The sequence below is a fragment of the Chiloscyllium punctatum genome, chromosome 2 (genome assembly GCF_047496795.1).
Source record: "Chiloscyllium punctatum isolate Juve2018m chromosome 2, sChiPun1.3, whole genome shotgun sequence".
NCBI lineage: Eukaryota > Metazoa > Chordata > Chondrichthyes > Orectolobiformes > Hemiscylliidae > Chiloscyllium > Chiloscyllium punctatum.
In genome coordinates, this window is record NC_092740.1 from 159,002,751 (window position 1) to 159,023,494 (window position 20,744).

Consider the following 20,744-nt stretch of genomic DNA (forward strand, 5'->3'; position numbering starts at 1 on the left):
TGTGACGAAAAACATTCCTTTTTTTTCAAAAGAACAAAATTATTTAATAATTTGGACTTTAGAATTTCCTCATTCATGTGCTTCCAGCATTTTAACTCCACTTGGATTCATATTCTGCTTTTATTCTTCATGATGTCACGACCTTATTCAGTTTATAATCTATTTTTGTAATCGTACTTCTTGAATGCTTCCTCTGTAAAGAGCTGTTTTCTACATTATGACAGACAATTTTTTATCTGTGATTTTGAACAATCCTGCCTTGGAGTGCAATGCTTAGGAAATGTTAATGCCCTGAACTCATTTAAATGTCCATTCAAAGCTGGCAAGACTGCTATCAAGGTTAAAACTTATTGCTGGTGTGGAAAGGGGAGATTATCACACCTCTATCAGAGACCATTGGAAAGAGTCTGTATTGGCGGCAACAGACTTCACTGGTGGAGAAACCGGGACAAAGAGGTCTGTTAGTATCCTTGCGGGGCCAGAATGCATGCATTATAACCCATACATCAACAGACTTGATTGGCCTGGATCTTGTGATTATAATAGCAGCCACAAAAGCACCACAACTTCCAGGGTGCCCACTTACTCTTGAAGTTGTAGTGTGCCTGAAAGGTTCTGGATTGTTCTGGAACCTCTGAGTGTGTAAACTTGAGCTGATTGTTCTGTACATACCCTTGCATTATGTTAAAAATCACTCAACACCAGGTTATAGTACAACAAGTTTATTTGGAAGCACTAGCTTTCGGAGTGCTGCTCCTTCATCAGGTGTTTTATGGAAAGGCATAGACCCTTCTTGGGAGAGCACAGTCCTTTAAATCAGATAAACTGCCAAAACATCAGCAATCCACTACAAAAGGCATCAGAATGCCTGCCCTTTGCTTGGGAGATAAATTCAGGCCAAGTTGTAACATATCATAGGGGCGGCACAGTGGCTCAGTGGTTATCGCTGCTGCCACACAGCACTAGGGACCCAGGTTCAATTCCAGCCTCGGGTGACTGTCTGTGTGGAGTTTGCACATTATTTCCGTGTCTGTGTGGGTTTCCTCTCATAGTCCAAAGATGTGTAGGTAAAAACAATGACTGCAAATGCTGGAAACCAGATTCTGGATTAGTGGTGCTGGAAGAGCACAGCAGTACTGCTCCTCAGATGCTGCCTGAACTGCTGTGCTCTTTCAGCATCACTAAACCAAAGATGTGTAGGTCAGGTGAATTGACCATGCTAAATTGCCCATCGTGTTAGATGTATTAGTCAGGGGTAAATATAGGTGTGAAATTATTGGGCCGAAGGGCCTGTTTCCATAGTATAGGGAATCTAATCTAATCTCATGCCATTGTTGAAGGAAAGACAAGAAATTAACTAGGCTAACATTTCTCCTTCAGTTAACATCACCAGAACCCTTGGTTCACTTTCCCTACACTGAACACCATCAACACTGCTGGCTAACCCCTCTCCAGCTATCAGCCATTTGGTTCCCTGTCTTCTCCCATCACTCCTCCCAGACCACAAGACGATAGATATCAGCGCAGAATTAGGCCATTCAACCAATTGAGTTTACTCTGCCACTTGGTAATGGCTAATATATTTCCCAATCCATTTTCCTGCCTTCTCACCCGAACCTTTGATCCTGGATTCCATTGCCTCTACTTCTTCCCTATCACAATGCCCTTCCACTGGTATTTTTCTTAGTTTGTTCAGGGTAACAATGCAGCAGTAAAATGGCTGAGTGATGGCCCAGTCTGTCAGTTACCTCAGAATATTGAAACTGGAAAGCTTCAGGATTCAAAGAACAAAGAGAACAAAAAAAATTTACAGCCTAGGAACAGGCCCTTCAACCCTCCAAGCCTGAGCCGATCCAAATCTACTGTCTAAACCTGTCACCCAATTCCTAACCATCTGTATCCCTCTGCTCCCCACCCACTCATGCATCTGTCCAGACGCATCTCAAATGAATCTACTGTGCCTGCCTCTATCACCTCTGCTGGCAACGAGTTCCACATGCCCACCACCCTCTGTGTGAAGTACTTGCCGCATGTAACCCCCTTAAACTTTCCACCTCTCACCTTGAAAGTGTGACCTCTAATTATTGAATCCTTCACCCTGGGAAAAAGCTTGTCTCTATCCACCCTGTCTATACCCTTCATGATTTTGTAAACCTCAATCAGGTGCCCCCTCAATCTCCTTTTTTCTAATGAAAACAATCCTAGCCTACTCAACCTCTCTTCATAGCTAGCACCTTCCATACCAGGCAACATCCTCGTAAACCTTCTCTGCACCCTCTCGAAAATGTCCACATCCTTTTGGTAATGTGGCAACCAGAACTGTACACAGTATTCTAAATACGGCCGAACCAATGTCTTGTACAATTTTAACATGACCTGCCAGCTCTTATACTCAATAACCCAGCCAATAAAGGCAAGCATACTACATGCCTTCTTGATCACTCTATCTACCTGTGCAGCAACCTTCAGGGTACAATGGATCTGTATTCCCAGATCTCCTGCCCATCAACTTTTCCCAACGCTCTTCCATTCATTGTATAATTCGCTCTAGAATTAGACTTGCCTAAATGCATCACCTCACATTTTTCTGGATTGAAATCCATCTGCCACTTTTCCGCCCAACTCTCCAGTCTATCTATATCCTCCTGTATTCTCTGACAGTCCCTTATGCTTTCTGCTACTCTACCAATCTTCGTATCATCTGCAAACTTGCTGATCATACCAACAGTGCCCTCTTCCAGATCATTTATGTATATTACAAACAACAGTGGCCCAACACTGACCCCTGTGGAACACCACTGGTCACCTTTCTCCATTTCGAGAAACTCCCTTCAACTACTACTCTCTGTCTCCTGTTGCTCAACCAGTTCTTTATCCACTTAGCTAGAACACCCTGCACACCATGTGACTGCACTTTCTCCATTAGTCTACATTGGGGAACCTTATCAAACACCTCACTAAAGTCCATGTATATGACATCCACAGCCCTTCCTTCATCTATCAACTTGGTCACTTTCTCAAATAACTCTATTAAATTGGTTAGGCACGATCTCCCCCGCAGAAAACCATGTTGCCTATCACTGATAAGACCATTCTTTTCTAAATATAAATAGATCCTATCCCTCAGTACCTTCTCCAGCAACTTTCCCACCACCAACGTCAGGCTCACTGGTCTGTAGTTGCCCGGAATATCCCTACTACCTTTCTTGTACAGGGGAACAACATGAGCAACCTTCCGGTCCTCTGGCACCTCACCTGTATTTAAGGATGCTACAAAGATATCTGTCAGGGCCCCAGCTATTTCCTCTCTCGCCTCCCTCAGCAACCTGGGATAGATCCCATCCGGGTTGGAAAGTGTGGTGCTGGAAAAGCGCAGCAGGCCAGGTAGCATCCGAGGAGCAGGAGAATCGATGTTTCAGGCATAAGCCCTTGTTCAGGAATGAGGCTGGTGTGCCAAGCAGGCTGAGGGGGGGCGGGTGGAATTTGGGGGAGGGGCGCCGGGAATACAATAGGTGGAAGGAGGTGAGGGTGAGGGTGATAGGCCGGAGAGGGGGTGGGGGCGGAGAGGTCAGGAAGAAGATTGAGGTCAAGTGGGCGGTGCTGAATCCGGGGGTTGGGACTGAGATAAGGTGGGGGGAGGGGAAATGAGGAAGCTGGAGAAATCTACATTAATCCCGTGTGGTTGGAAGGTTACTAGGCGGAAGATGATGCGCTCTTCCTCCAGGCGTCATGTGGCCAGGGTCTGGCGATGGAGGAGGCCAAGGACCTGCATGTCCTTGGTGGAGTGGGAGGGGGAGTTAAAGTATTCAGCCACGGGGCGGTTGGGTTGGTTGGTGCAGGTTGGATTAGGTTGGAACCTCTCACCCTCACAACGCGCAGCCCTCTACTCCCTCCGCTCCAACCCCAACCTCACCATCAAGTCGGCAGACAAGGGAGGCGCGGTGGTAGTTTGGCGCATCGATCCTTACACCGCTGAAGCTAGATGCCAGCTCTCGGACACCTCCTCCCACTGCCCCCTTGACCATGACCCCACCTCCCACCACCAAACCATCATCTCCCAGACCATCCATAACCTCATCACCTCAGGGGATCTCCCATCCACCGCCTCCAACCTCATAGTCCCACAACCCCGCACCGCCCGTTTCTACCTTCTACCCAAAATCCACAAACCCGAGTGCCCCGGCCGACCCATTGTCTCAGCCTGCTCCTGCCCCACCGAACTCATCTCTGCATACCTCGACACTGTCCTGTCCCCCTTAGTCCAAGAACTCCCCACCTACGCTCAGGACACACCCACGCCCTCCACCTCCTCCATGATTTTCGCTTCCCCGGTCCCCAATGCCTTATCTTCACCATGGACATCCAGTCCCTGTACACCCCCATCCCCCATCACGAAGGACTCAAAGCCCTCTGCTTCTTCCTTTCCCGCCGAAACAACCAGTACCCTTCCACTGACACCCTCCTTCGATTGACTGAACTGGTCCTCACTCTTAACAACTTCTCCTTCCAATCCTCCCACTTCCTCCAAACCAAAGGAGTAGCCATGGGCACCCGCATGGGCCCCAGCTATGCCTGCATCTTTGTCAGATATGTGGAACAGTCCATCTTCCGCAGCTACACTGGCACCACCCCCATCTTTTCCTCCGCTACATTGATGATTGTATTGGCGCTGCCTCGTGCTCCCACGAGGAGATTGAACAGTTTATCCACTTTACTAACACCTTCCACCCCGACCTCAAATTTACCTGGACCATCTCAGACTCCTCCCTCCCCTTCCTAGACCTCCCCATTTCTATCTCGGGCGACCGTCTCAACACAGACATTTACTATAAACCGACCGACTCCCACAGCTACTCAGATTACACTCCTCCCACCCTGTCTTCTGTAAAAACGCCATCCCATATTCCCAATTCCTTCACCTCCGCCACATCTGCTCCCAGGAGGACCAGTTCTAATACCGAACAACCCAGATGGCCTCTTTCTTCAAAGACCACAATTTCCCCTCCGACATGGTCGACGATGCTCTCCACCACATCTCCTCCACTTCCTGCACCTCCGCCCTTGAGCCCCGCCCCTCCAATCGCCACCAGGACAGAACCCCACTGGTCCTCACCTTCCACCCCACCAACCTCCGGATACATCGTATCATCTTCCGTCATTTACGCCACCTCCAGACAGACCCCACCACCAGGGATATATCTCCCTCCACACCCCTATCAACGTTCAAAAGAGACCACTCCCTCCGCGACTCCCTCGTCAGGTCCACACCCCCCACCAACCCAACCTCCACTCCCGGCACCTTCCCCTGCAACCGCAAGAAGCGCAAAACTTGCGCCCACACCTCCCCCCTCACCTCCCTCCAAGGCCCCAAGGAATCCTTCCATATCCGTCACAAATTCACCTGAACCTCCACACACATCAGTTACTGTATCCACTGCACCCGATGTAGTCTCCTCTACATTGGGGAGACAGGCCGCCTACTTACGGAACGTTTCAGAGAACACCTCTGGGACACCCGGACCAACCAACCCAACCGCCCCGTGGCTCAACACTTTAACTCCCCTCCCACTCCACCAAGGACATGCAGGTCCTTGGCCTCCTCCATCGCCAGACCATAGCAACACGACGCCTGGAGGAAGAGCACCTCATCTTCTGCCTAGGAACCCTCCAACCACACGGGATGAATGTGGATTTCTCCAGCTTCCTCATTTCCCCTCCCCCGACCTTATCTCAGTCCCAACCCCCGGATTCAGCACCTCCCTCTTGACCTGCAATCTTCTTCCCGACCTCTCCTCCCCCACCCTCTCTCCGCCTATCACCCTCACCTCCTTCCACCTATCATATTCCCAGCGCCCCTCCCACAAACTCCCCCCCCCCATTACCTTTTATCTCAGCCCGCCTGGCACTCCAGCCTCATTCCTGAGGATGGGCTTATGCCCTAAATGTCGAATCTCCTGCTGCTCGGATGCTGCCCGGCCTGCTGCGCTTTTCCAGCACCACCCTTTTCAACTCTGGTCTCCAGCATCTGCAGTCCTCACTTTCTCTTAGTAGATCCCATCCGGTTCTAGGTATTTGTCCACCTTAATATCCTCTAGCCTATCCACACATCTTCCCTACTTAAGTCAACGTGATCGAGACTAATCAAACTTCTACCTTTAATCTCAAGATTCATAATGTTCCTCTCCTCAGTGAACACTGATGCAAAGTAATTATTCAGAATCTCACCCATTCTCTCAGGTTCGACACACAGCCTTCCTTCGTTATCCTTTAGTGGACCAATCCTTTCCCTAGTTACCAGCTTGCTTCTGATATAAGAATAAAATGCTTTGGGATTCTCCTTAATTCTGCTCGCTAAAGCTATTTTATGACCCCTCTTAGCCCGCTAGATTCATCGTTTAAGACTTGTCCTTCTCCTCCGATATTCCTCCAGGGCCCGTTCTGTTCTTAGCTGCCTGGATCTTATGTATGCTTCCCTTTTCCTCTTGGGTGGTCGCATGCTGGGCGGCATGGTGGCACAGTGGTTGGCACTGCTGCCTCACAGCACCAGAGACCTGGGTTCAATTCCCACCTCGGGCAACTGTCTGTGTGGAGTTTGCACATTCTCCCCGCGTCTGCGTGGGTTTCCTCCCACAGTCCAAAGATGTGCTAATTTGGTGAATTGGCCACACTAAACTGCCCATAGTGTGAGGTGAAGGGGTAAATGTAGGGGAATGGGTCTGGGTGGGTTGCTCTTCGGGGGGTCGGTGTGGACTTGTTGGGCTGAAGGCCCTGTTTCCACACTGTAAGTAATCTATTTCTCCTGTCATCCACGGTTCACGAATCTTTGCCTTCAATGGGACCTGCATTATCTTTGAAAGCCTCCCACATCTCAAATGTGGACTTCCCTTCAAATAGTTGTGCCCAATCCACATTTCTGAACTCCTGCCTAATTTTGATGTAATTTGTCTTGGCCCAGTTTAGTACTCTTTCCTTAGGACCACTTTCATCTTTATCTACGTGTATTCTAAAACTTACAGAATTTCGGTCACTGTTCCCAAAGAAATCCCCCACCTCAACTTCTACCACCTGTCCTGGCTCATTCCCCAGTACCAGGTCCAATATAGCCCCTTCCCTCATTGGACCCTACAGATGACATAAAAATAATTTTATTTTTCAGGAATGATATTTCCTTATTTTGCATTTGGAATTCCAAGTAAGTACACTCATGTGATCAAGTATTTTACATTCAAATACAATTCAGAACACTGACCTCCTCAAGAAACAGTTTAAATGAGGGAGGCACAAGCATCTTACCAATTGCTTCCTGCTGCTTCACTTATGGGACAGAGTTTTCATTTCTAAGTGCGAAAGTGGCCTTGTAAAGACAGAAAGGCTTCCACTCAGGGCAGGGAGGGTCCTCCCACATAATTACATTCTCGTAAGTTCATTGTACACCAAATTTTGATGGCTAGCAATCAGGAGGATCTTTAACCACACTCATCCACCTTCTATTCAGAACCTTTTAACTGTTAATTCCCCCATACTATATTCATTTTACAAGTAATGCATAGGGAAAATCACAACCTCAGGGATTCATGTTACTAGAACATAGAACATAGAAGAGTACAGCACAGAACAGGCCCTTCAGCCCACGATGTTGTGCCAACCATTGATCCTCATGTAAGGTAAACCTAATGTATTAACCCTCAAATTTCTGTGACCATATGCATGTCCAGCAGTCTCTTAAATATCCCCAATGACCTCGCTTCCACAACTCCTGCTGGCAACACATTCCATGTTCTCACAACTCTCTGTGTAAAGAACCTGCCTCTGACATCCCCTCTCTACTTTCCACCAAACAGCTTAAAACTATGACCTCTTATGTTAACAATTTCTGCCCTGGGAAAAAGTCTCTGGCTATCAACTCTATCTATGCCTCTTATTATCTTGTACACCTCAATTAGGTCCCCTCTCTTCCTTCTTTTTAGCAATGAAAAAAGTCTGAGCTCAGTCAACCTCTCTTCGTAAGATAAGCCCTCCAGTCCAAGCAGCATCCTGGTAAACCTCCTCTGAACCCTCTCCAAAGCATCCACATCTTTCCTATAATAGGGCGACCAGAACTGGACACAGTATTCCAAGTGCGGTCTATCCAAAGTTTTATAGAGCTGCAACAAGATCTCATGGCTCTTAAACTCAATCCCCCTGTTAATGAAAACCAAAACACCATATGCTTTCTTAACAACCCTGTCCACTTGGGTGGCAATTTTAAGGGATCTATGTACCTGCACACCAAGATCCCACTGTTCCTCCACACTGCCAAGAATCCTGTCTTTAATCCTGTACTCAGCTTTCAAGTTCGACTTTCCAAAATGCATCACCTCACATTTATCCAGGTTAAACTCCATCTGCCACCTCTCAGCCCATTTCTGTGATACCAGCTGATGTTATTACTGGATCAATCAATCAGTTGTTTTAATGAAGTAATCTTTCACTGAAACACAAACATGAAATGCGGCAGATTTGGTTTTACCAATTAAACAGAGGTTTATTATGCAAGAGAAATGAAGATAAAATGGAATAAACCAAATATTCACAGATGGATATTCACAGATAATGCAAGTAAAAAGATTTCTAAAAGCATGGTAAACTGCGATCCTATTTAGCCTAACAATACTCTTTCACAGTACTCATACCAGAGGAAGAAAATTCCTTCCTCTATCACAACGACAGGGCTTCATCGATATCTGGTGGTTCATCTGGTTTCATTCCTTTTTCTTTTCTTGTGGATAATCCAGTCAGTCATTAACATTTCACAAGAATAACAGCTAAGATTCACCAGAATAGTTGATTTTGGAAGTGGAAGGATTAATCAGCTTGCAAACTATTCCTATGTTCATGCATATGAAAATAATAGTATGCTAATGAAGCCAAATGATACATGACCCTTTTAATGTGTAAGGGCTGCTTCACAGGGAATAATGAAGGGCAAATAGACACATCCTCCTATTTACCACATGTATGCAAAGCAATATTAAGCTCAAGTGCACAAATAACTTGTGTGGCAGTATCAGGAAAGGGGAGAACCAGTTATTGCCGATGGAGGTTATACCTCTCCAGGGACAGTTAACAATGGGGAGGAAGTGAGGACTGCAGATGCTGAGACCAGAGTTGAAAAGTGTGGTGCTGGAAAAACACAGCAGGCCAGGCAGCATCCGAGGAGCAGGAGAATCGATGTTTCGGGCACAAGCCCTTGTTCAGGAATGAGGCTGGTGTGCCAAGGGGCTAAGATAAAAGGTGGGGGGGGGGGGAGTTTGGGGAAGGGGCGCTGGGAATATGATAGGTGGAAGGAGGTTAGGGTGAGGGTGATCGGCCGGAGAGGGGGTAAGGGCGGAGAGGTCGGGAAGAAGATTGCAGGTCAAGAGGGGGGTGCTGAATCCGAGGGTTGGGACTGAGATAAGGTGGGGGGAGGGGAAATAAGGAAGCTGGAGAAATCTACAATCATCCAACCACACCGCCTCATCTTCCACCTAGGAACCCTCCAACCACAAGGGATGAATGTAGATTTCTCCAACTTCCTCATTTCCCCTCCCCCCACCTTATCTCAGTCCCAACCCTCGGACTCAGCACCACCTTCTTGACCTGCAATCTTCTTCCCGACCTCTCCGCCCCCACCCCCTCTCCGGCCTATCACCCTCACCCTAACCTTCTTCCACCTATCATATTCCCAGCGCCCCTTCCCCAAACTCCCCCCCCCCCCCCACCTTTTATCTTAGCCCGCTTGGCACACCAGCCTCATTCCTGAACAAGGGCTTGTGCCCGAAACGTCGATTCTCCTGCTCCTCGGATGCTGCCTGACCTACTGTGCCTTTCCAGCACCACACTTTTCAACAACAGTTAACAATGGAACAGGCTTTCAATCAATACAGGAGCAACCTTATAAGAGTCCAAAGTTTTTACTGACTATGACAAGATTACAAATATAAAGCAACCTATTCATAGATCAGTAATTCAATCCCAGATGTTGGAACCCCTAATAGCAAAATTTAAAACTTCTGTCAAACTTTAGCTGTTTTTGCATGTCAATTAAATCTATCACAATCTCAAAGTTTTGCCATTGTGAATGGAAAACTTGCCATTTCAGCTTTGTACCATCTTTCATTTTGATGAGAGCCAGGAAAGGAAAGCTGACAACCATTATGTGACTCACACTGTGTTTCTGCTGCATTCTGCTTCTTTCAGAGCTTTACAGCATCTCTGAACATTTCTGTGTTCCTCTTTTAGTAAATGAACATCGACTATATCTGTTCAACTCTCTATCTCAGCAGCATTTTATTGAAGTAAAATATGACTTATACTCTGTCTTTATTAGAACTGCTTGCAAGGCGGCTACCTTTACTTTGTGCACTACGGCAGAGGTGAAATGAATAAGGGAAGCCAAGAAGCACATTAGTGCAATTTTCATTAAATCATAGTAAATCCCAAAGCCCTTTAGATTCAATGAATTAATCATTATTATTGAGTACAAGTATGCAATACACCCAGAGTAAACGTCCACACAGAGTGATTTAAATGAAAGATCAGGTATAGAGTCATAGAGACATACAGCATGGTCCAACCCATCCAGATATCCCAACCCAATCTAGTCCCATCTGCCAGCATCTGGCCCATATCCCTCCAAACCCTTCCTATTCATATACCCATCCAAATGCCTTTTAAATGTTGCAATTTTACCAGCCTCCACCACTTCCTCGAACAGCTCATTCCATACATGTACCACCCTCTGTGTCAGCCTCTCCCTATAGCTCAAATCCTCCAACCATGGTAACATCCTTGTAAATCTTTTCTGAACTCTTTCAAGTTTCACAACAACTTTCCGATAGGAAGGAGACCAGAATTGCACGCAATATTCCAACAGTGGCCTAACCAAAGTCCTGTACAGCCGCAACATGACCTCCCAACTCCTGTACTCAGTACTCTGACCAATAAACGAAAGCATACCAAACACCACCTTCACTATCCTATCTACCTGCGACTCCACTTTCAAGGAGCTATGAACTTGCACTCCAAGGTCTCTTTGCTCAGCAACACTCCCTAGGACCTTACCATTCAGTGTATAAGTCCTGCTAAGATTTGCTTTCCCAAAATGCAGCACTTCACATTAATCTGAATTAAACTCCATTTGCCACTTCTTAGCCCATCTGGTCCATCTGGTCAAGATCCTGTTGTAATCTGAAGTAACCTTCTTCACTATCCACTACACCTCCAATTTTGGTGTCAGCTGCAAACTTGCTAATTATACTCTTATGTTCACATCCAAATCATTTATATAAATAATAAAAAGTAGTGGACTCAGCACCGATTCTTGTGACACTCCACTGGTCACAGGCCTCCAGTCTGAAAAACAACTCTCCACCACCACCCTCTGTCTTCTACCTATGAGCCAGTTCTGTATCCAAATGGCTAGTTCTCCTTGTATTCCATGAGATCTAACTGTGCTGATCAGTCTCCCATGAGGAACCTTGTTGAATGACTCACTGAAGTCCATATAGATCACATCTACCACTCTGCCCTCGTCAATCCTCTTTGTTACTTCTTCAAAAAACTCAATCAAGTTTGTGAGACCTTATTTCCCACGCACAAATCCATGTTGACTATCCAGAATCAGTCCTTGCCTTTCCAAATACATGCACATCCTGTCCCTCAGGATTCCCTCCAACAACTTGCCTACCACCGAGGTCAGGCTCACCGGTCTATAGTTCCCTGGCTTGTCTTTACCGCCCTTCGTAAACAGTGGCACCACGTTTGCCAACCTCCAGTCTTCCGGCACCTCACCTGTGACTATCGATGTTACAAATATCTCAGCAAGAGGCCCAGCAATCACTTCTCTAGCTTCCCACAGAGTTCTCTAGTACACCTGATCAGGTCCTGGGGATTTATCCACCTTTGTGCGTTTCAAGACATCCAGCACTTCCTCCTCTGTAATATGGACATTTTGCAAGGTGTCACCATCTATTTCCCTCCATTCTATATCTTCCATATCATCTTCCACAGTAAACACTGATGCAAAATACTCGGTTAGTATCTCTCCCTTTTTCTGCGGCACCACACAAAGGCCGCCTTGCTGATCTTTGAGGGGTCCTATTGTCTCCCTAGTTACCCTTTTATTCTTAGTGTATTTGTGTAAACCCTTTGGATTCTCCTTAATTCTATTTGCTAAAGCTATCTCATGTCCTCTTTTAGCCCTCCTGATTTCCCTATTAAGTATACTCCTATTTTGTTTATACTCTTTTAAGGATTCACTCAATCTATCCTGTCTATACCTTACATATGCTTCCTTCTTTTTCTTAACCAAACCCTCAGTTTCTTTAGTCTTCCAGCATTCCCTATACCTACCAGCCTTCCCTTTCACCCTGACAGGAATATACTTTCTCTGGATTCTCGTTATCTCATTTCTGAAGGCTTCCCATTTTCCAGCCGTCTCTTTACCTGTGAACATCTGCCCCCAATCAGCTTTTGAAAGTTCTTGCCTAGTACTGTCAAAATTGGCCTTTCTCTAATTTAGAACTTCAACTTTCAGATCTGGTCTATCCTTTTCCATCATTATTTTAAATCTAATAGAATTATGGTCGCTGGCCCCAAAGTGTTCCCCCACTGACACCTCAGTTACCTGCCCTGCCTTATTTCCCAAGAGTAGGTCAAGTTTTGCACCTTCTCTAGTAGGTACATCCACATACTGAATCAGAAAATGTTCTTGTACACACTTAACAAATTCCTCTCCATCTAAACCTTTAACACTATGGCAGTCCCAGTCTATGTCTGGAAAGTTAAAATCCCCTACCATAACCACCCTATTATTCTTACAGGTAGCTGAGATCTCCTTACAAGTTTGTTTCTCAATTTCCCCCTGACTATTCGGGAGTCTATAATACAATTCCAATAAGGTGATCATCCCTTTTTTATTAATCAGTTCCACCCAAATAACTTCCCTGGATGTATTTCTAGGAATATCCTCCCTCAGCACAGCTGTAATGCTGTCCATTATCAAAAACACCACTCCCCCTCCTCTCTTGCCTCCCTTTCTATCCTTCCTGTAGCATTTGTATCCTGGAACATTAAGCTGCCAGTCCTGCCCATCCCTGAGCCATGTTTTTCTGTAATTGCTATGATATCCCAGTCCCATGTTCCTAACCATGCCCCGAGTTCATCTGCCTTCCCTGTTAGGCCCCTTGCATTGAAATAAATGCAGTTTAATTTATTAGTCCTACCTTGTCCCTGCCTGCCCTGACTGTTTGAGTTGCTTCTGTCCTCAACTGTACCAGTCTCAGATTGATCTCTTTCCTCACTATCTCCCTCGGTCCCGCCCTCACCTTACTAGTTTAAATTCTCCTGAGCAGTTCTAGCAAATTTCCCTGCAAGTATATTAGTCCCCTTCCAGTTTAGGTGCAATGTCTCCTCCTTGTCCAGATCATTTCTAGCCCAAAAAGAGATTCCAATGATCCAAAAATGTGAATCCTTCTCCCATACACCAGCTCCTCAGCCATGCATTCGTCTGCTCTATCCTCCTATTCCTGCCCTCACTAGCTCGAAGCACCTGGTGTATTCCAGATATTACTACTCTCGAGGACCTCCTTTTTAAATTTCTGCCTAACTCTCTGTAATCTCCCTTCAGAATCTCAACCTTTTCCCTTCCTATGTTGTTGGTTCCAATGTGGACAATGACCTCTTGCTGGCCCCTTTCCCCCGTGAGAACATTCTGCACTCTCTCTGAGACATCCTTGATCCTGGCACAAGGTAAGCAACACACCATTCTGATTTTTCGCTGCTGGCCACAGAAACATCTGTCTGTACCTTGGACTTAGTGAATCCCCTAGCACAATTGATCTCTTGGAACCTGACATACCCCTCATTGCTTTAGAGCCAGTCTCAATACCAGAAACTTGGCTGTTCGTGCTACATTCCATTGTGAATCCATCACCCCCTACATTTTTCAAAACAGCATACTTATTTGAAATGGGTATAGCCACAGAACACCCCTGCACTAGTTGCCTATCTCTCTTACCTTTTCTGGAGTTAACCCATCTATGTGACTGTATCTGAGACTTTCCCCCCTTCCTATAACCGCCACCCATCACATACTGTTGCTGCTGCAGATTCTTCATTGCTTCTAACTGTCTCTCCAACCGATCTATTCGATCTGATAAGATTCACAATCAACAGCATTTATTGCAGATATAATCTATAGTAACCCTTAAACTCTCTTTAAACTCCCACATCTGACAAGAAGCACATATCACTCTACAAAAGGCCATTTTTGCTCCTTCATAATCTACAGACCCAGAAAATCTTATTCCTTTACAAAATGTTGCCCCAGGTAAAATTAATAGTTATGGCTCATATTTTAAGTTTAATCAAGAGAAATATCTCAAAAAAAACATACAATCAAGAAAGAATCCACTCTACTCACTGCAGACTTTCTGTAGGCCACTTAAAACAATTACTTATCTGATTCTGTGCTGTGAACTTTGCCCAAACAGTTCCACCAAGGTCAGTTGTGAATTTCACTGTTTGTTAATTTTCCCAGACGCACTCCGATGTCCAGAGATACTTTAATTCAAACTTTGTCCAATTTAATTTCTTTTCTTGTAGGATACCAAGGAATACTTTACTGAAAACAGATCTCAGTTCAGCTTTCATTAAAAAGTTAAGATTTCTGACTCATTTAGTATTGAACCAAAGAATCAAATGTGTTCTCATGACCTCAAAAGCAAGAATATGGCCACTGTGTTGACTTAACACCATGGAGATTGATTCAGATAAGACACAAAAAGTTGGCTCTTAAGTGATAAGATTTTCTGGTTTCACATTTTCCAGTGACTAGTTTCTCTCAATTCTTTCAGCCTAAATGCAGTGAGCTTGGGTGAATGGATTATATATAATATGAGTTAATTTCTCATCAATCCACACCGCTTTCTCGCAATAAACTGTTGTATAAACTGTTGTCATTATTTGACTTCTGATATTATTGTGTTTGTTCTGATGCACACAAAAGGAAAATTTTCAGCAACATGCCTTGCTTTCAGCAATATTTAATTTTTTATTTATATTCATTTAGGAGGATCCAAATGACCTGAAATTTTGGTTGGAAGACATTTATACACCAGGATATGATTCTTTACTGAAGAAGAAAGAGTCTGAACTGAAAAGAGCCAAATGTTGTAAGCTAATAACACTGTTCATATTAGCAGCCTGCACTTTAATTACTGTAATTACAATATTAATAGTTTTTATTGGATATTAAATGATTGAGCCAACAAAGATTTATAGAAGAAAGTGTAATTGTCATGTTTATGTTAGTCAACAGGGAGGGATGATGCCTATGCCAGCCTTTTAGGCAAACCATTGGATTAGTTCAATCTTCATGCTCTTTACCTAGAATCCTGCAAAGAGTTTTCTCTCTTGAAATATACCTGTATACATATCCACTTCCTTCTTGAATGTTCCTATTGAAACTACTTCCACTAGTCTTTTAGGAAATGCATTCTAGACCATACCAGCTTGCAATTTAAAGCTGATTTACCTTTTTTTTTGCCAATTACCTTTGTTCTACTCATAGAGTCATAGAGATATACAACATGGAAACAGACCCTTCAGTCCAACCTGTCCATGCCGACCAGATATCCCAACTTGATCTAGTCCAACCTGCCAGCAACCGACCCATATCCCTCCTTCCTATTCATATGCCTATCCAAATGCCTCTTAAATATTGCAATTATACCAGCCTCCACCACTTCCTCTGGCAGCTCATTCCATACACGTACCACCCTCTGTGTGAAAACGTTGCCCCGTATCTTTCCCCTCTCACCCTAAACCTATGCCCTCTAGTTTTGGACTCCCCGACCCCAGGGAAAAGATTTTGCCTATCCACACCCCTCATAATTTTATAAACCTCTATAAGGTCACCTCTCAGCCTTCAACGCTCCAGGGAAAATAGCCCCAGGCTGTTCAGCATCTCCCTGTGGCTCAGATCTGCCAACCCTGGCAACATCCTTGTAAATCTTTTCTGAACCCTTTTAAGTTTCACATCATCTTTCCAATAGGAAGGAGACCAGAATTGCATGCAATATTCCAACAGTGGCCTAACTAATGTCCTGTACAGCCACAACATGACCTCCCAACTCCTGTACTCAATACTCTGACCAATAAACGAAAGCATACCAAATGTCTTCTTCACTATCCTATCTACCTGTGACTCCACTTTCAAGGAGCTATGAAACTGCACTCCAAGGTCTCTTTGTTCAGCAACACTCCCTAGGACCTTACCATTAAGTGTATAAGTCCTGCTAAGACTTGCTTTCCGAAAATGCAGCACCTCTCATTTATCTGAATTAAACTCCATCTGCCACTTCTCAGCCCATTGGCCCATCTGGTCCAGATCCTGTTGTACTCTGAGGTAACCCTCTTCGCTGTCCACTACGCCTCCAATTTTGGTGTCATCTGCAAACTTATTAACTGTACCTCTTATGCTCACACCAAATCATTTATATAAATGATGAAAAATAGTGGATCCAGCACCGATCCTTGTGGCACTCCCTCAGTTTATTGATTTTCCTGCAAATGTTTCTTCTTTTTCACTCTTTCAAATCTCTTCATAATTTTGAAATATTCCTGTTGCTCTTATCTAATCTTAAACTGACTGAAAGGTTATCAGTGGCTAAGTTTTGAATTAATGCTGAATTCATGTTCAATCCTTGCTCTTGAAAAGTGATTTTCTTCAGTAAGTTTGTATTATGTAATTTTATGAACTGAAAATGTAAATTGTTCAAGAAAATAAAGGTCAACTGCAATACTGATCATGTGATTGTTATTCTTGTATTTACTTCGATTTGAACAGAGGTTTAATCTTCATACCAATATCAATAAATATGGAAATGAAGAAAAGTTAGAACTAGTGTATTTGCATAATTGTTTGACATAGCTACAAATAAAGAGTACTATTTTTACCATCATCAAGTACTTCTAAAATATGTGGTTCCAGATGTGTAAGGTTATCGGGCCTCTGGACCACAACACAGAGCGTAAATATCAATGTGGGCAGAGTTAGAATACTTTAGAACGAAACCTGGAAGATTCCAGGAGGAGATCTTTGGAAAAAAAAACCATGAGTACAGAGAAATGTAGAAAATCAGCCCACACTTGATCGAATTATTAGTCATTTCCTCATACATCTACGTCTTGTCTCAGCTCATTTGTTCCTAAAACTCCCATTAATTTCTCAATTTCTTTAAGACGTAACTTCACCAACAAACGCCCAACTGCTGTCCCATGGTTTATCATCCATAAACTTGACATTACACACACCTCTGTTGCCCCCTCCTAAATTGTACTAAATTCTGTCCACCCACTGCCCCTATTCTCATTGACTTACATTGATACTTTTTAAGTATCACCTCAATTTTAAAATCCTCACCATAATTATCAATTACAAATGAGCTGGTGCACTTCTCAATTCCTGTATCCACCTGCAACCTGGCAACCTTTCAAGGTATTTATACTCTTCCAAACATGACATTTTGTGCATCTTAGAATTTAATTGCACTACTATTTGGAGTTATGTCTTCAGGTGACTGGACACTAGGCTCTGAATCTCTTTCCCAAAACATCTTGGTTTCTCTTTTGTCTTTTAAGACACTCCTTAAAATCTACCTATTGACCAAGCTTTTGATCATCTGTCTAATATTCGCTGAATTATTCAGTGTCGAGAGTGTGGTGCTGGAAAAGCACAGCTAGTCAGGCAGTATCCGAGGAGCAGGAGAGTCAACGTTTCGGGCATAAACCCTCAAATGCTGCCTGACCTGCTGTGCTTTTCCAGCACCACACTCTGATCTCCAGCATCTGCAGTCCTCACTTTCTCCTCGTTGATGTTATTCAGTGCCAGTTTTACTCTATGAAGTTCCTATGACATTCCATGGGAGATTTATTTTTATATTAAAGATGTTATAACAGTACAAGTAGTTGTTGGTATTGCCTATCAGAAATTTGAATAAATTTTTAAAAATCAAATGTGCAGTTATGATACAATGGGCTGGATTTTAGCTTCAACGCTCTAATTTTGATGGTTAGGGTTAGAGTTAGATTTGCTATATTCCTATTTGGAAAACTGGAGGTGATCATGACAGAACCTCTGAGGAGATTTATGAATAGGCAGACACTTACGGGCTACTTCAGTGACTTCCATTGAATTATGGGTATCGGTCAGGGTCTGCAGTTGGCTGGGTTAATTGGGTAAGATTCTGAGCAGCAACCCCACCAGAATTATAACAGTAGTGGCATCTAGTGAAGAAAGATTCTGAAGAATTATCAATGGACTCAAATGTTAACTCTGCTTTCTCTGCACATACGCTGCCAGACCTGATGAGTTTCCTCAACAGTTTCTGTTTTTGGACAAGCTAACATTGTCCTGCTGACTATATCAGTACCTATCTGGCTTTAGTGCTTCTGATTTCAGCTTTAAGGAACGTGCTTCACCTTGATCTGGAGGTTTCTGTTTTCAAACATACTTTCAAGAAAGAGATGGATAGAGCTCTAAGACAGAGTGGAATCAAGGGTTATGGGGATAATGCAGGGACAGGATATGGATTGTAGATGATCAGCCACGATCATAATGAATGGTGGTGCTTCTCGAAGGGCTGAATGGCCTACTCCTGCACCTATTGTCTGCTGTCTAAACATTGTAATAGTCATTCTTTTATAATGTTTAACCAAGCCAATATTTCATACTCCCTCCTAAACTGTGACATCCTCATCACCCCCTCTTTTATGAAAACAGCTACAAAGCATTTGTTAAGAACCTGACTCATATCCTTTACTTCCACATATAGGTTCACGTTTTTTGATTCCTGATGGGCCCTCCTCTTTCTTTTGTTATCCTTGTGTTGTTAATATACTTTTTGAGCATTTTCAGAGATTACTTTGATTCACTTCCTAATGTTTTCTCATTCCTTCTTTTTGCTTTCTAAATGTCTTTTTGATTTCACCTTTTTGCTTCTTGTACTCTTCTTGATGTCAGATAAAAGTTTCCCTTCCTTACCTTGTTCTTATCTTCGATCCACCTTGTCATCCAGTGGGCTCTGGATTAGGCTGTACGACCCTTTTGAATGTAGGAACTTGCTTACCCTGAACCTCTTGAATGACTCTTATTGCTCTGACACCAATTTATCTTCAAGTTGCTGTTTCCAGTGAACTTTGCCAAATTGCTTCTTAGCCTAGTAAAGTTGGCCTTTCCTCCGTGTATTCCTATTTTGCTTATTTTTCCATGACAATGATAAATCTAACTGGTTTATTTATGAGCATTACAACAAAAGTTATCTCCTACTGAGTTTCCTTCCACTTCCCCAGCTTCATTTCATAAAATTAAATGAACAAATGCTGTAAGCCTGTTAGTGGACGAGATGGATGGTGGCTAAATGAAAGTGCTCTTGAATGTAATTCAGGAATTCTCTGTCCTCTGTATTGGTTACTCTGCGTGCATCTTGGTTATAATAAACATTCCCTTCTATTATTTTTGCATTTGTCTGGAATTTGCTTATGAATATGCTTTTCTATTCTTTCAAACTATTTGAAGGCTTATAGCACATTCCAAGCAATGAAGGTTTTTTTTGTTCCTTTGTTTAGTCAATATATTTGTTGATTCCTCCAGCATATTCTCCCTTTTCAGGATTTGGAGATGCCGGTGTTGGATTGGGGTATACAAAGTTAAAAATCACACAACACCAGGTTATAGTCCAACAGGTTTAATTGGAAGCACACTAGCTTTCGGAGCGACGCTCTTTCATCAGGTGATTGTGGAGGACTCAATTGTAACACAGAATTTATAGCAAAAATTTACAGTGTGATGTAACTGAAATTATACATTGAAAAACTGATTGTCTGTTAAGCCTTTCATCTGTTAGAATACAGTGATAGTTTCACTTCTCTCATGTGTAAATCACAAAACCTTTTTTTTAAAAGGTTTTTAAAAGGGGAACACTTCAGTGGTCCAGGACATTCAGCCTCGGACCTTTGGGTGACCATCCTCCAAGGTGGACTTCGGGACAGGCAGCAGAGAAAAGTGGCCGAGCAGAGGCTGATAGCTAAGTTCGGTCCCCATAGGGAGGTCCTCAACTGGGACCTTGGGTTCATGTCACATTACATGCAGAGAGCAGCGGGAGCTGGGCGGAAGTGAAGTCGGAGCGCAAAGCCGGTCGGGAAGGTAAGTGATTGTTACTTGAGTGGAGAAGGAACACGTGTAGTGTCTCCCACCCTCCCTCCTCCTCTAACCTAAAAAAAAGGTAAGCTACTTAGTGCTCTTGTTTTGGAGACTAAGTGTAGAGTTATGGCAGCACAGGCGGTGGAATGTTCCTCCTGCAGGATGTTTGAGGTAGGGGTGACCACTGATGCTCCTGCCGACTTCATCTGCAGGAAGTGCAGCCAGCTCCAGCTCCTCACAGACCGCGTTAGGGAACTGGAGCTGGAGTTGGATGAACTGAAGATTATTCGAGAGGCTGAGAGGGTGATAGATAGAAGCTACAGGGACATAGTTACGCCAGAGAACAGAGGTAGCTGGGTAACAGTTAGAGGTGGGAAGGGGAGGAAGCAGGCAGTGCAGGGATCCCCTGTGGTCGTTCCCCTCAACAATAAGTATACCGCTTTGGATACTGTTGGGGGGACGGCCTAGCAGGGGTAAGCTGCAGTGACCGGGTCTCTGGCATGAGGTTCGGCTCTGAGGC

The 20,744-nt window shown here is 44.1% G+C and overlaps 1 protein-coding gene across 1 annotated transcript in view; it reads left to right on the forward strand.

The window, feature by feature from the left end:
* The window catches only part of LOC140492584 (major intrinsically disordered NOTCH2-binding receptor 1-like), a 32,439-nt gene extending 17,162 nt beyond the window's left edge, over positions 1 to 15,277 (forward strand). Inside the window, exon 3 of the mRNA XM_072591568.1 lies at positions 15,095 to 15,277. Coding sequence (XP_072447669.1) covers positions 15,095 to 15,277 — 183 coding nt within the window. The remainder of the gene's footprint in view (positions 1 to 15,094) is intronic.
* Positions 15,278 to 20,744: the final 5,467 nt, after the last annotated feature.